General features: G+C 43.2%; 1 protein-coding gene across 2 annotated transcripts in view; it reads right to left on the reverse strand.

Moving 5' to 3' along the window:
• The window catches only part of LOC138488902 (sodium channel protein type 2 subunit alpha-like), a 1,546,115-nt gene that overhangs the window by 1,013,754 nt on the left and 517,822 nt on the right, over positions 1-14,539 (reverse strand). For both annotated transcript variants that reach the window (XM_069616296.1, XM_069616295.1), the window contains exon 2: positions 4,366-4,684. In XM_069616296.1, the coding sequence (XP_069472397.1) occupies positions 4,366-4,632 (267 nt within the window). In that variant the 5' untranslated portion in view covers positions 4,633-4,684. The remainder of the gene's footprint in view (positions 1-4,365; positions 4,685-14,539) is intronic.

Below are 14,539 nucleotides of genomic sequence, written 5' to 3' on the forward strand. Positions count from 1 at the left end.
TTTGTACTTAAACGGAGTCTGTTTGCCAAACTATTGAGTTGTCATAATTATTTGGTGCAAGAGTATGAATCTGCATCCCCATCTATCTCGAGGGTGTTGCTACTCATCGTAGAGGGCTGTTTGGAGACCCCCAGTCAAATGGGCCGGCTCGGGTCCATCCAGTTCACACGTGTTGAAGCAGCTCGGGAAAAAAAGAGGAAGGGACCTAGAGCAGCAGGGATTTGTACAGGCAGGGGAGCCCTCATTGGGCAGCAGGACTGAGGCTCAGCTGCTAGGTCTCATGGGAGCTGTAGTTTGGACACCCTTTCCCATCATGTTATTTGTTGATTTGTTTTTTATGCGTGTTTGGTACTTTCAAACTGTTGATTTAAGAGACTTAAAGAGCTGTTGGAAGCAGTAATAAAGGAGATTAAGCATAATGCTTGCCTCTGTGTCTTTAATAGAATCAAGACTTCCTGTGCACTTGGCCAATCTTTGATGTACTGTTAAATGAAACCAGTCAAAATAAAAATAGCATAGCAAATCCAAACCTAGGACCCAGCTGATTTAGGAGTCATCACCCCAGATCTGTGTACACTTCCTGCACCCAAACCCACATCCAATGATGATTATTCCACATTTTCCTCTTCTTCACAAAGCATTTGTGGCCAGGGCTTGAAGATACAAGTGCTTCAACCCCCATTGAATGACTAAGAGCCATTGAATAGCTAAAGATCATGTGAGTAGGCTATGTATGCCATGTATCAGAGATTGAATGGGCCTAAAATGGTGCAGAAATGTGTTGGTGGCATGGCTGATTTGCCTCATAAAAAAAGAACTGTGAACAAATGTCTCTCTCTAGTCGTGTAGTTCTCTCTTTAGATGCAATTACAAGCACATCTTTTACCTGGACCTCCTGCAACATGTACTAAATCACCAATAAACAGCCCAAAACCCTGGAGGTAGACTATTCAGAGTCGTAAGTTGGGAGCACATCAACCCAGATCTTTGTACACTGCCTTGGCTCCCAGACAAATAGAGGAAAATTCAAACCCCTTGTTTCGCCCACTGCAACTTCAGTGTAAGTAAGATGTCTAGAATCCACCAAGAGAAATGCATCCACTACATGCTGGTTGCAATGCTTTCCTTTGGAAACAAACACATTCTTTTAATAGCAGTGGATGCTTCAACAGTATATGCCGAAGGAGTATCATCCTTCTCATTCCTGTCCACCAAGGTATAGAACTCAATGCGCAGGCATTTCCTAACCAAGGTAGATACCTAGAGTTCAGAAAATCTCTCAGAACCTGGCTGTTCACAAGACTGAAATAGTTGAAGATAGAACCTCCCCCTAAAAAAAAGGACTGGACCATTTGGAACCTTTGTATCTAATATGCTCGCCAGGCTGGGACTAAGGGACCCACAGAACAATTCAGATGAATCGGCATGGATGCAGCTCCCAAAGACCTGAGCACTCTAACAATATTGGAGCCTTAACTATCATGGTGCAAAAGACTGATCAGACCGCCAGCCTCACAAACCATGACGATTTCAAGTCAGCCTCAATGACACATGCATTATGCCTAAATCAACAACACCTTAGAGATCAGAAGAATTTCGGTAAAATCAAGCCAACTCCCACTCCCAATTAGACATAAGGCACTGACACCACCGATCAATCATCATTAATGAAACCCAGAATAGTAAGATCACCTCATCCTGACAAATTACAATATGATAGGATCTTCACTTTTAGCCCAGTGGGAGACAGGAAATGTAGCAGTTCAGTCTAGCCCCAAACTCCAATAACAGGAATTCCCAAGAGTTTCAAGCCACCTCTCCCTTCCCCAACTAACCAACCTTCTTCTCAACCTAATAGCACCCTTACACTAAACCGACTGACTGCCGCACATGGCAGCTTTATAATTACTAGCACCACCCCCACCACATTAACCATGTCGAAGGCCCTCAGAGCTCATTGCACCGCACGCTGCATCTTCAACCCTCGTATACACACTCCACCCCATCATACCAGTGGCTTTCTCAGTGTCTCAGGACTCCCCTCTAACAGACCTTGCGCTTTCTTCTCTAGATAAAACATCTACCCAAGTGTCACCACCACAGATCACATAGGACCATACCTGTACTCGGGGCTCCAGCATTTCCAGGCTGCACTCAACAAGACGACAGGTGATCAACCAGCCTCTTCTTCTATCCCACCACCCACATTTTTGGGCAGAACCATGTGCAACAAGGCCACCTTAAATTCCATCACATTACATTTGTGAAGACTGCAATCATTGTGTTTCCCTTGGTAAATGGCACAACAAAATGTTAAGACTAGTCAAATTCACTGGTAACTGTTGTATGCAATGTATGACATTTTGATTTCCATTTGCACGAAGAGAAATTGTTGTGGGGTGTGTCTCTACTGTTGGGCATGGGAACTATAGTAACAACAACAAAAAAGAAAATTAGGGTCTGAATAACAGATCAAAACTGGGAATCCATAAACAAACAATGGGCCTCATTCCGAGGTTGGAGGTAGCCATGGTACTATTAGCACCATGGCTACCCCCTTACCGCAAACCGGGTCCGGGTTCCCTGAATGGGGAATTACTGGGCCATTCCAACCTTGGAGGACCCAGTAATAACTAATTCGAGGAACCCGGACCCGGTACATCCCCATTCCCATTCGAGACCCCATAGGGCTCAATGGGAATGGGGAGGGAGCTAACAACGGGCCTGTTAATAATGGGCCCATTGTTAGCTCCCTGGTCTCCTTGCGGGACCCGCTAAGGACGCCTGGTTTTACCAGGCGCCCTTTGCGTGTCCCGCTAGGAGTCCTCGTAATAAGGCGGTAAGGGGTTAACGGTGCCGGCACCATTACTGGCGCTGTTAACCCCTTACCGCCCAGCTCGTAATGACCCCCAATGTCTAGAACTGATTCAGAATTTGCAGCTCAAATTGGTTGCAGCACAAGTCTCTTACTTTCCCAGGAAAGTAAAAATACAATTAAGTCATTTTCATAACTTCTCTAGTTCTACCACTCAGGTTTTTGTAAATATGTGTTCTCCACCACACATATCTTCAAATAGCCTGCATTTTAATTCTAAGCATGTTACATGATCACCAGTAAAGTACAACTCGAAGGAACTCGGCATGCAAACTTCTGTTTTACTCCCCTGAAACCTAACGACTTTTGGTAATGGGATGATGGCTCCGGGTGATGTGGGAATAAGGGCAAACATCGAAGGCACTTTAGATTTCAACACCACCGTTTTTGTTCTTTAAGAAAGGACATTACTGAGTAGGGCTATCTTTGCAACTTTCTTTTGGGACATTTTGAAAGTAGAGTTTAACTAATAAAGCATTTTGAAATGCTAGAGTTATTTATTAAGCTTTGTTTTTAGAGGCGCAAAAGTGATTCATGGAGGCTACTGGTGCATAAAAAAGGCTAACAAAAGAAAGAAGGCAAAAGGAATGTTGCCCGCTGCTATCTAAGAAGATAACATACCCTAATATGTGAAACTATTTGCAAGGTGTTCCCCAACTGCTGTCATTATCATTGTTAGTTTAGTCAGTTCCCAAAAGGCATTACACAATTATTCAGCTCTTTTCAAGTCACTGTGCAATCGCACATGAATGGTGCTATTCCCACAGCGCAACCTATGACATTTTGGCAGCTACTTGGCGCAGGTGCTCAGCTGCAATGTGTGTGGAATGCCGTGTGTGTAGTGTAAAGTGGGTAGACGCAATGGTGGGTGAGGGAAAGGAATACCACAGGCATTCTGAACTGTCCTAATTAGATTCCTGCCAGGATAGCGAGGGTGGGGGTAAAATGCATGCATATTATGGATTTCCTTGGGCCAACCTTGGCCTGTTCTAGAGAAAGGGTCTTGGTGTCAAGAAAGGGGCAGACAATGTGCATTGTTTGGAGAAAACTAGGACACTATTGATAAGCATAACCGACCCTAACTCTTGCAAGGTATTAATTTGTTTTTTCATGGTTACCATTTAATAAACATTTAACATTACCAGACTATGAATCTGTTTTTAAATTAAAGTTCATCATCCAGGACAAGAATCGCGTTTTTTGTGTATTTGTTGGTTAGGGGGAGCAATATAAGAAGGGGAGACAGAGGGCAGCCATTAAAGAGGGAATGTGGGTAATAAGGACAATCATGAGTTTCCTTTGCACACATTTTCTTCACATAATGTTAACTATATTCAGCTGGGAAATTCTACACGGCAATTGCATTTCTAAATGTCTAGAGTAGCTGCATTGACTCCTCTGTGGCAGCCATTTTATTTTTAAGTGGGCTAGTAGGTAGCAGACTCAGTTAAGCAATATGAGCCGGTGGCACTGCATGCCGTAACACTCACTTTCTGATTGCTGTAGTATGGATCCAGGTCCTCCAGGGGCGTGGAAACCATTCCTTGAGGTATTTCACCATAAATAAATGGCAGTGATTTCCCTGCTTCCAAGTCACTATTTGGCTTTGGGCCATTTTCATCATCATTTCTTTGATTTTTTTGTTTGGGTTTTTTTGCTTTATCTTCTGCAATACGCCTTTCGATCGCCGCAAGAGATTCTCTGGTGAAGTAGTGGAAGCTGTCAGGTCCCGGTGGTACAAGCCGTGGCTGCGCCATCTTTTCATCCTGCACTTGTTAGTTATGGCTTTGCTCCTTTCATAACAAAAGACTAACAGAAAAGAAACAAAAAAAGAACATAATTTTGGTTAGTAATGCTGGCTGTATTGTTGGCTTACCTAAAGAGAATATCACCATCACATGAAATGTTTTATTTAGTGTGTAATTTGACTATTGCATAATGTGTTGCAAGATTTAGGACTACAGGAATGGCAGATGCAGAAAATCAAGCAGTGGTCAGGCCTGTGTCTCTGATAACCGATATGTGAAGGCATCTGTCTGTATTCCACTAACAAAGAGGTGCGACAAATACATGTTAGGAAACTGTATTGATATAATGCAATAGAGAAAGTGATCCTAACCATTTGTACATTAAAGTCAAGTAAAAGATACATTGTAGCTCCACATTCACTTGGGTACTGACTTCCTTCTTTTGCAGCCCACTGAGGCAACACCAGCACACACAAGGAAACTTATTCCCAATCTTCTCCATCAATTTACAAAATCCTATGATGCAGAGCATCCCATGCAATGCACGCACAACAGAAATATTTCGCAAGCTTTCAACGTTTGGGTAGTACTTTCACAAAAGCAAAGTCTTTACATTGAGTATTAATCAATCTGAAATAGTGAGGAGCATACACTGCGCTACTATACACACAACACTTAATAATGTCATTTGTATAGCCGTGCAAATCTCCTCTTTAGTTTGAAGCACTTGCCCCTTAGATTAATGTTACCTTTGTAAGTGAGCGTTTTTTATATATATTCTTTCTGTTTGTTTTGTTTTTTCCCTAGTCTATGTCCCACTTTTTTACATCCTCATAAACTAGCTCACACCTTGTTCTCCTCTTTGTGCTATTGTAAAGGCACCCTTCACGGGAATGCCTCAGCCATCTGTAAATGTGATACTGTCATTTCTTTCTGATCGACATTGATATCCCTGTTCTTCCAATAAATGCAGATAAACATAAATAAATGAATACAAAATGTAACATGAATTGTCCAGTTTCTACAGTAGACCATCACAAGGCAAGGTGCAGATGAAGGTGCCTTGGCTCGTGGATATCTCCTTTGCTGCTTATTTGTCGCACTATCTGTTAATTGTTTAAATACTGTATTTGTGGCTTGAGAAATAATTAGCACTATTTGGGTAATTTTCAGATTTTTTTTTTTTGCATGATCCAAAGTAAGACAGTTCTGAACATTTTTAGTTGGCACATTATATTGACATGTGTTGGTTGGTAAAATGCTTTTGGGCTTTAATCATGATTGCATTTAAAAAAGTTGAGCACTGTATTCCCATCCTGTATGTAATTGTTTCACATTTATGGCGATTATTGTTTGTTATTTTCCATACGTTTAAGTGAGTGCCTTCCCTTTGTATGAATGCAATATTTAGGGTTTTAGGTATGTCTGTGATATGACTTATCCCTTTTCATCAGGTAATAGTTTCGCCAGCAAAAATATTGTCGTACGTATGGTCGTCGGGAACGGCCATAGGCGATATTTTTGGTGGCGAATATATTAGGTGCAGGGGTTGCGGGGGTGTCCCCCACAGGTTCCATGTGTTATTTTCGCTGCAAAAATATGGCGATATGTTTGCATCGCGATATGTTTGCGGCGAAAATATCACATGGAACCTTTTCATCTTTGTTTGGTTACCCGCAATGTATTTAATTATTTTGTTGACATAAGAAAATGCATGCAAAATGTCATGCTACATGTATTTATCTGTGTACTGCCCCTCTGACAGACAGGATGTCAATGTGGAGTTTCTTTCATTCATAAGAGGTTAGGAGCACTTGCCCCCTTGCATTAAGAGATCTGGCTGCCATCTTTCTAGGCTGAGGCGGCCAGTGCTACATCTAGTTCCCTTTCACAGTGAAATCTTTGCAGACTTTGATAGCTCCAGGCCTGAACCTGCGACTGCATGATTGGTACTTGGACTGTGGGATGAGTCTCCCTCATGTGCAGCTCTCTTCCTGTCAGTGAGGTCTCCAGCGTGGTGCTTCAATAGGTTGCACATTAGTGGCCTCCTCTTTTACCAGCATGGTCACAAGTGGTAGTTGAGGCCAGTATGGTGGGGAACTCCCAAGGCTCCATGTTCTGCTTTAGGCTTAGTGATCTTTGGCACCCACGGTCCTTTCAGACCGATCCCGCAGACTTTACCATGGGATTTTGTTACAAATGATAAACGTGCCAACAGTCCTATGCTCTGCGTGGTTAGCAGTGTCAGGAAAGGTGCTCGTAAGTGCAAACTTGGTGTATCAACCAGAAAACTGAACCTCTTCGGCACTGCTGATTGTATTTGTATTGTATTTATGGAATTTGTAAAGCGTTTTCACCAAAGCACTAAACACAAAATAAATGATGAAATGCAATTAGAAGAACATTAAGGCAATAGAAGGTGAGTTTTAGAGCTGAAGGAAGCCAAGGAAGGAGACGAGGGGATGGTTAGAGGTAAAGCATTCCAATGTTTTGGTCCGAGCAGAGAGAAAGAGTGAAAACAGGTAGAAGCACACGGGGGTTTGGTGACTGTCAGAAGGAAATGAGATTGGGAATGAAGTGACCAAGCAGGAACATAAAAAGAGACAAGGGAAGAGAGGTAAGGGGGAGCAAGATCATGGGCCTCATTATAAGTAGGGCAGTAAGGGTTAACGGTCACCGGTAACGAGACCGGTGCCGGTAAACCCTTACCGCCCTACTACGAGTTCCCTTTGCAGGTCCTTCCTTAACGTTAACGCCTTCTAGCAGGCGTTAAGGACAGGACCCGCAAAGGGACCTTAGAGCTAATAACGGTACTGTAACTTACAGTACCGTTATTAGCGCCTTCCCCATTCCCATTGAGTCCTATGGGGGAAGGGCCCTGGTGAATGGGGAATTACCAGTCCCGCCAACCTTGGAATGGACCGGTAATTCTGCCATTCACCAGGGCGGAATCGATACGAGTTTGGAGGCAGCCATGCCGCAAATAGAGGCGTGGTTACCTCCAAACTCGGAATGAGGCTGCGTGTGTGAATTTAATAATGATGCACAAGAAGTGAAAGAGCACAGGCAATTGAAAGGGAAGCCAAGAAATGGAACGAAGGGAGCTCGAAAATAGATGTGGGAGGAGAGAGAAAGAAGAGGGTGTGGATGGCAGAGTAGAAGATTGAGTGAGGTGAGATAGAGGTGCCAGATGATAAGCGGGAGCCCAATCAAGAGAGCACAGCAGTAATCAATACGAGAGAGGATCAGAGTCCTGATAAGGAGTTCAGTGGCTTGGAAAGACAAAAGTTGGCAGGTGTTGTGAGTGTTAAAGGGCTGAAACCAGCAAGAATGAGCAAAATTGGATATGTGAGTGGGCGAAGGAGCGTGAGGAGTCAAAGGTGATGCCAAGATTACAAGTCTTGAGAAAATGGAATAAGTGAAGGGGGGAACGAGATAGCAGAGGGAAGAGGGCTGGAAGAAGTAGAGGAAGAAAAGAAAAGGATTTCACCTTTTGAGGAGTTAACATACAGAAGGCGAGAGTGCATCCAAGATTGAATGGACAGCAAGCAAGCAATAATCTTTGGATGAATAGCATCAGTAAAAGAAGAGAAAGAGAGAAAGAGCTGAGTTTAATCATGTCAGCAATTCAGGAGGTATAGAGTGAGAAGAGAAGAGGGCCATGCACCAAGCTCTGGGGTGGCCCATGAAGTAGTGAAATGGAGGTGGAGGAGTTACCACTCCAAGTAATGGAAAAATAGTGAGCAGAGAGATAGGAATGAAACCAGCTGCAAGAGGAACCAGAGATACTGAAGGAGGATACATATGATGGAAGAAGAGAGTGATCCACTGTGTCAAAAGGAGCAGAAAGATATTTATAATGAAGATTACTCAGAGTGATGTGCCTATAGCAAGGAGTTAAACACACTAATAAGAGCAGTTTCAGTGTACAGAAAAGGCCAGATCTAGATTGAAGGGGAGAAAGGAGAGAGTTATGATCCGGATAAGTAGAAAGCTGAAAGTAGACAATACCTTCACGAATTTCTGAGAGTCATGGAAGGAGAGAGATAGGACAGAAATTAGCAGGAGAGGAAGGATCAAAGGAAAGGTTTTTATGAATAGGCAGGACAACTGCATGTTTAGGACGATGGGAAATGTGAGGTGGAGAGAGAATTATTAAAGATGGTAGTTAGAAAGGGGAGAAGTGAAGGGTAGATTAAGGTAATAAGAGTAGAAGGAATAGGGTCTAAAGAGGCAAAGGGATGAGCATGAGCAATAAAACAGGCAGTGACAGTGATTACATGTAGTTCCTTCTCTCCATTCTATAGCGGGCATTTTCATTTTTTACTTTTTTTAATATCTTTTCATGGTCACCATAGAAAAGGAAAAGGGACTATGTGTTGTCCCTTCTCCCCAATCTATGGTGGCCATTATATTTTTCTTTTTTTCTCGAGTAGCAAAATGGTTTCCACGCTATTTCCCAACTCAAATAAAAATACTATTAGTAACCCGGTACAACGTGCCAGTGTTCTAATAGCAAAATAACCCTTGGAGGGCAGGAATTACTGGTTTGGTAATGCCCCAGGGCTTAAATTAAAGCCTGAACTGACACCCCGGGAATTACCAGACCGGTAACGACCCCCTTGGGTTCTATTGCTTTATTATACTCCTGCACAGCGAAAGTAATTTCGTCCCAGACCTCATCCTAGCATGATGTGATGGTGTAAAGGCTCAGGGTGGGTGGCTTAGATGGCAAGAACTGACAAAGAACATCGTCTGAAGGCATTTCTAAACACATGTCATGTTTTACCTCCTCACTAAATAAATCACTGTAACACTATGAGAATGACCACCAGATACTTTTGTTCATATTCAAATGACTTTTAATTCATATTTTCATGCCCACGAACACCCACTCACTCCACCCCCTCGGATACCTACCTGCCATGTTTCCAAAACCCATGAACACCCACATCTCACCTTCCCAACACCAATGAACACTCACCTCCTAAATTCCCCATCCCAATATTTAAAAATACATCCATTGTCCACTTTTGCAAGTGCTTCCCATATCCAGGTGGCACAGCTGGAGAGTCCATCACACATCACTAAGAATGCAGTCAGGGCTGTCAGCAGTAGACCCCCATGGGGAGGCTGAGGTGTAGCAGGCAGAGTTCACATTACAGAGGTGCTGCTTGGAGAAGACAATGGCTAACGGCATGTTCTCCTGCACTGCTTTCCAAATTCCCTAGCTACCCTCAGAGACGCTCCCTACAGCATCTCATACTTGTGAATGATCAAGCTGCTGCTCAACAATCCTCTCAATCCTCTCCTGCCACTGCTCCACCTGGTTTAGTCGCACTCATGGGCCTACGGAGGTATAGTGCCATGGTGGGGGGGAGGGGCGGTGTGCTGCAGATGTGCCTCTTCCTTGCTCTATCTGCTCTAGCATCTTCAGACTCATCCTTTTCAGTAACAGAATCGTGGTCCTAATGTTGCTGCCACAGCCGGGCTGAGCAGCACAGGAGGGAGGAGAGCGTAATGGATATGAAGGGGTGGGGGTGAATGCTGGCGTCTGGGCAGGAGCAGTTTCGCGGGAGCTTGTTCTGTTTCCTGCATCAGAGAATGAAGTGGTAGCTTGATACAGGGGTGTTGGCCTCTGCAGGCGATTGTCCAGCAGAACTGGAACCTGGTTTCTCTTCCGGGCTAGCTTCGGTGCCTTTTGGAAGACATGTGAGATGGAGCCAGCTGACATTTAGAGAAGGGTATTTCTATACATGACAATAGTGCATTTCAGTGTCAGTTCGCTTCATCTCACGATGAGTAACATGCTAACATGACATATGTGGTGTGTCTAATTGCACTACTGGCTTATATGTGTCAGCTAATATGATTGTGGCTTGGTAGGTGTGGCATGACTTGTCATTTGGGTTCGGTGCTGCGGACTGTACTGTGACATAGAGACCTTGCAGTTAGTTTCACATGGATTGTTATTGTTGAAAATTCACCATCAAATAAATATAGCTCCCAGCATTCCTTCAGTGTCGGAGGAAAACCTGGACTGGATATTTTAGAGTGACCTTTGGATCCAGGTGGAAGAGAAAATCCTCCCTTCAAACACTAATGTCTCAAATGATGGATTGGAAGTGTGTTGATACATTTTCAGGAATCTCGAATGCAGAGATTATGAAACCACAAGCCGTGGTTTCGGCATTCGTGATGCAGTTGCAGCCGAAAGTTGCTGATGGAATTAAAGAAATAATCATTGTTTGTGATGGAGAAAACCTAACTGTACTTAAAGTACTGGTAACTGTGCAGCATGTTCATGAAAAAGCACAGAGACAAAAAGAAAATACTGAAGCTAAATTAATGGTGCTACATATTCAATAGTTCTGACCTGGACAGGGAACGGTGGGGAACTGAGCAGATGTTAGTGTCAGGGGAAGAGGATAGGCCGGAGGGAGAGGAACATTACAGGATAGAGAGATGATGAATTTGTATAAAGATCAATTCAAGTACTGTAAAGCTTTTGGCATTTGAATTTTGATTGCCTTCATAATCCATCTGAACAGTTGGTGCGACAAACACAATTCCCTCCTAACTTCTCCCAGTTCTTTCCACCATCTCAGCCCCCTAACATGAATAATGCACAATAGACTAGCCAGGGAGTCTGAAAGGTGTTGCACCATTGAGACCATTTGATCCTCATACTCCTTATGTCAATGTTGATGTCATTGGCACCATCACTGAAAGTGATCAACGCTCCACTTTAATGGACAAGCGGATAACATGTGTACACATGCTTAACATTGCTCAGAAATGTTATCGTGCATACCACCCCAAATCTAATGCAGCAGTTGAACGCCATAGTGGGAATTTCACAGTTTGTCTGTCAAAGGTGTGTCAGGAGACTGAACTTACATAACCTGAGGCTCAGCCTGTAGTACGATTACACAACGATTCTAACAAAAGGCATGGAATGTGACCTCATTAAATCCTGACAGGATGCTTCATGCCTCTTTGATACGAGAGCCTCACGCTCCACTTTGAGAGCCTCCAAGTTCCCTCATGCCACATGTTCAGATGAAGCGACGAATGCTGTAGAGATTGGGGTCAACCTATACTTCATCCAGTTACTCGCCCTATGCCTGTCACCATGGGTCCTATCATTGAGGACTGCGCTCTCTTATTGAGCCCACCTACACCTGTGAATTGTCTGGGAAATGATTTGTTGTGTAAAATGGGTTGCACTGTTTATTGTTCCCTATGATATGTACCAGTATATGGAGAATTAGAATGTTTGGCTTAGTTACAAGAGTCTCCAAATTCAAGAGAGAAGCACAGGAATGACATGCCCGGATTTCAACATGAGCTGTTAGACCACTTTCCACCGCATTTGTTGCCCACAGTTGCAATTGATGTGTGATGCATATTGAATGCTTAAACTTTATGTATTCATTTTAACCCAACCAAACCCTGTTCTTGTATACCACAGTACCAGTACCCTATTTCCAAATAAGCTGAAGAATGTATAAAGCCTGTTATTGAATCATTGCTTAAGCAAAGAATTATTGTCCCGAATCACATGTAATGCCCCTATTTGGTCTATCTAAAAGCCTGGTAATGATACTTATCGTTTTGTGCAAGATTTAAGTGCTGTTAATGCTGCAGTTATTCCCACTTTCCCTGTTGTTTCTAACCCTGCCAGTATTTCGTCTTGAATTCCTGTCACTGCTACTCATTTTACAGTGTCAGATTTGTGTTCTGCTATATTCTCTATACCTAGATACCCCGATTGTCAATTAATGAAGAGATCTTGACTCACTGGTGTTCAAAGGGGTGTCCTCTTTGGTTCAGTATCTAGATGACCACTTATTAGCATCTTCATCTATTAAAAGCAATTGCTGTGGAAGCACACACGGCATTTAAAGACATTTTCCAATTGTGCCTAGACAGAGTTCATTATCTTAGACACAACATCTCTGCTGGGAAGGGGCACATTCCTGAAGAAAGTGTTAATGTGATTGCATAAGTACCCGGACACCAAACTAGAAAGCAAGTCAGGGGCTTTCGTTGTATGGCTGGTTACTGCTGTAAGTGGGTCTTGGGTTATGCTTCAATTATTAAACACTTCCAAAATCATAAACTTATTTTTCTGAGTCCCCGCCTTGGCCATTTGAAACCGAATAGGCCTTTGTTAAAATCAAGCAAAAATTGTCAAAAGCACCAGATTTTGGTCAGAAGTCACTTTACCTGTTTTGTGATGAACATAAGGGGTTTGCTCAAGGTGTGTTAACTTAAATGCATGGTGGCAAGTACCACACTATTGCATATTAGAGTGCCACTTTAGATCAAGTAGCTGCAGGGTAACCTTCTTGTTTATGAGCTATGTCAGCAACTGCATTGTTAGATGAAAAGGTTGACGCTTTGCTTCAGGGATAACCAGTTAATCTTGCAGTGCCGCTTCCAGTTTTGGCATTATGTTCGAAGGGTAACACCCAACATTTATTGAATTCCTGATTGACTAATTTGGAGACGTTGCATTTGTTTGCAGGAAATGAGACTATAAGCAGATGTTTTGTTTTAAACGCAGGAATCCTGTTTCCGACTCCCTCCGATGGGGATCCCCATGATTGACTAGTATGAGAATCTCATGACCCATAGAACTACCTTGAAATATGTGCCTCTCCATAACCCTGAGATGATTCTGTTCATTTATGGATCTTGTTTATGTAATAATATGGGCAGAATTTCAGCAAGTTATACAGTATATACAACATATGAGATTCTAGAAGCTTATCAACTACCCGATGTTCATTCTGCCCAGTAGCTGAATTAGTAGCACTCACCCATGCGTTCTGGCGAGAGGGAAATCTGCCACCATTATCCAGATTTGAGATACGCACACGGTGTGGTGCACAATTTTGGTGTATTTGACTTCTGCTTGTAACCCTATACATAATAGAATTTATGTTTCTGTCTTGTTGAATGCATCTTGCTCCCCTCTGCTGTGGATATGCTCAAGTGTTGTGGTCATGATATGTCACAAACATGTCCAGCGGTTTGCAACAACCTAGCCAACAGATCAGCCTGAAATGAGGCCCTAAAAGGCTGCCTGGCTCCTAACAATGTCCTTATCTGTGTTTCAGTTGAACAATCAATACAAGCAACTCATTCCAGTCTGGCTGTGCTGCAAGACTTGTCACCAGAGTCTGTTGGTCCAAAAAACATTGTGAATTGTGGCCTGACACCTTGTGGTGCTCTCTAGACGTCCACCTAGTAGCGTCTAGCCGGCTTCTTTCTTATCTTGCCAGAATAGCACATTCATTAGCACAATTAGGGAAGGGAGCAATGGTAGCCATTGTGAACCGGGACTAATTTGCTCCCTGCTGCGTCACTGTACCTCAGAATTGTTACATTAATTGTTGCATATGCCCAGTACCCAATGTGGGGAAAGTTGAACCCCAGCTGGATCTGATCCTTAAAAGTGACGCTGATATCCCATGAGATCAACAAAAGAGACTGAAAAACAGCTATGAAGCTGTGTCCTGATAACCCCAGAGTGTATTGCAATGTCTACATTTCGAGTCTGTCCCAATCTTTGTCTTGCCAATCTCAAACCCCATTCATTCTGTTTTCCTGGTGAAATATCCCTGTTTTTAACCTCCAAGTATGACCAACCCCACCAATAGACTATCAGCATTTTAACCAGTATGCTGACTCATGAAGAGTAATCCTTATGGCCATGGATTTCTGTAGGGGGACGTGTGAATCCCCCCTGCCAAATACAGGTAATACAAACATTACGTCTGTGACACAGAAGCAGTGTTCTGTGCCCCCACCCCAGACCATGAAAGGCTGACAAATCCATGGTGTGCTACCAAGGATAGTCTAAAATAGCAGTTAGGCAAGGCCTGCACTAAGAGCAGTTGCCAAA

This window comes from Ambystoma mexicanum, chromosome 9, assembly GCF_040938575.1.
Source record: "Ambystoma mexicanum isolate Mex_15411 chromosome 9, UKY_AmexF1_1, whole genome shotgun sequence".
Classification (NCBI taxonomy): Eukaryota; Metazoa; Chordata; class Amphibia; order Caudata; family Ambystomatidae; genus Ambystoma; species Ambystoma mexicanum.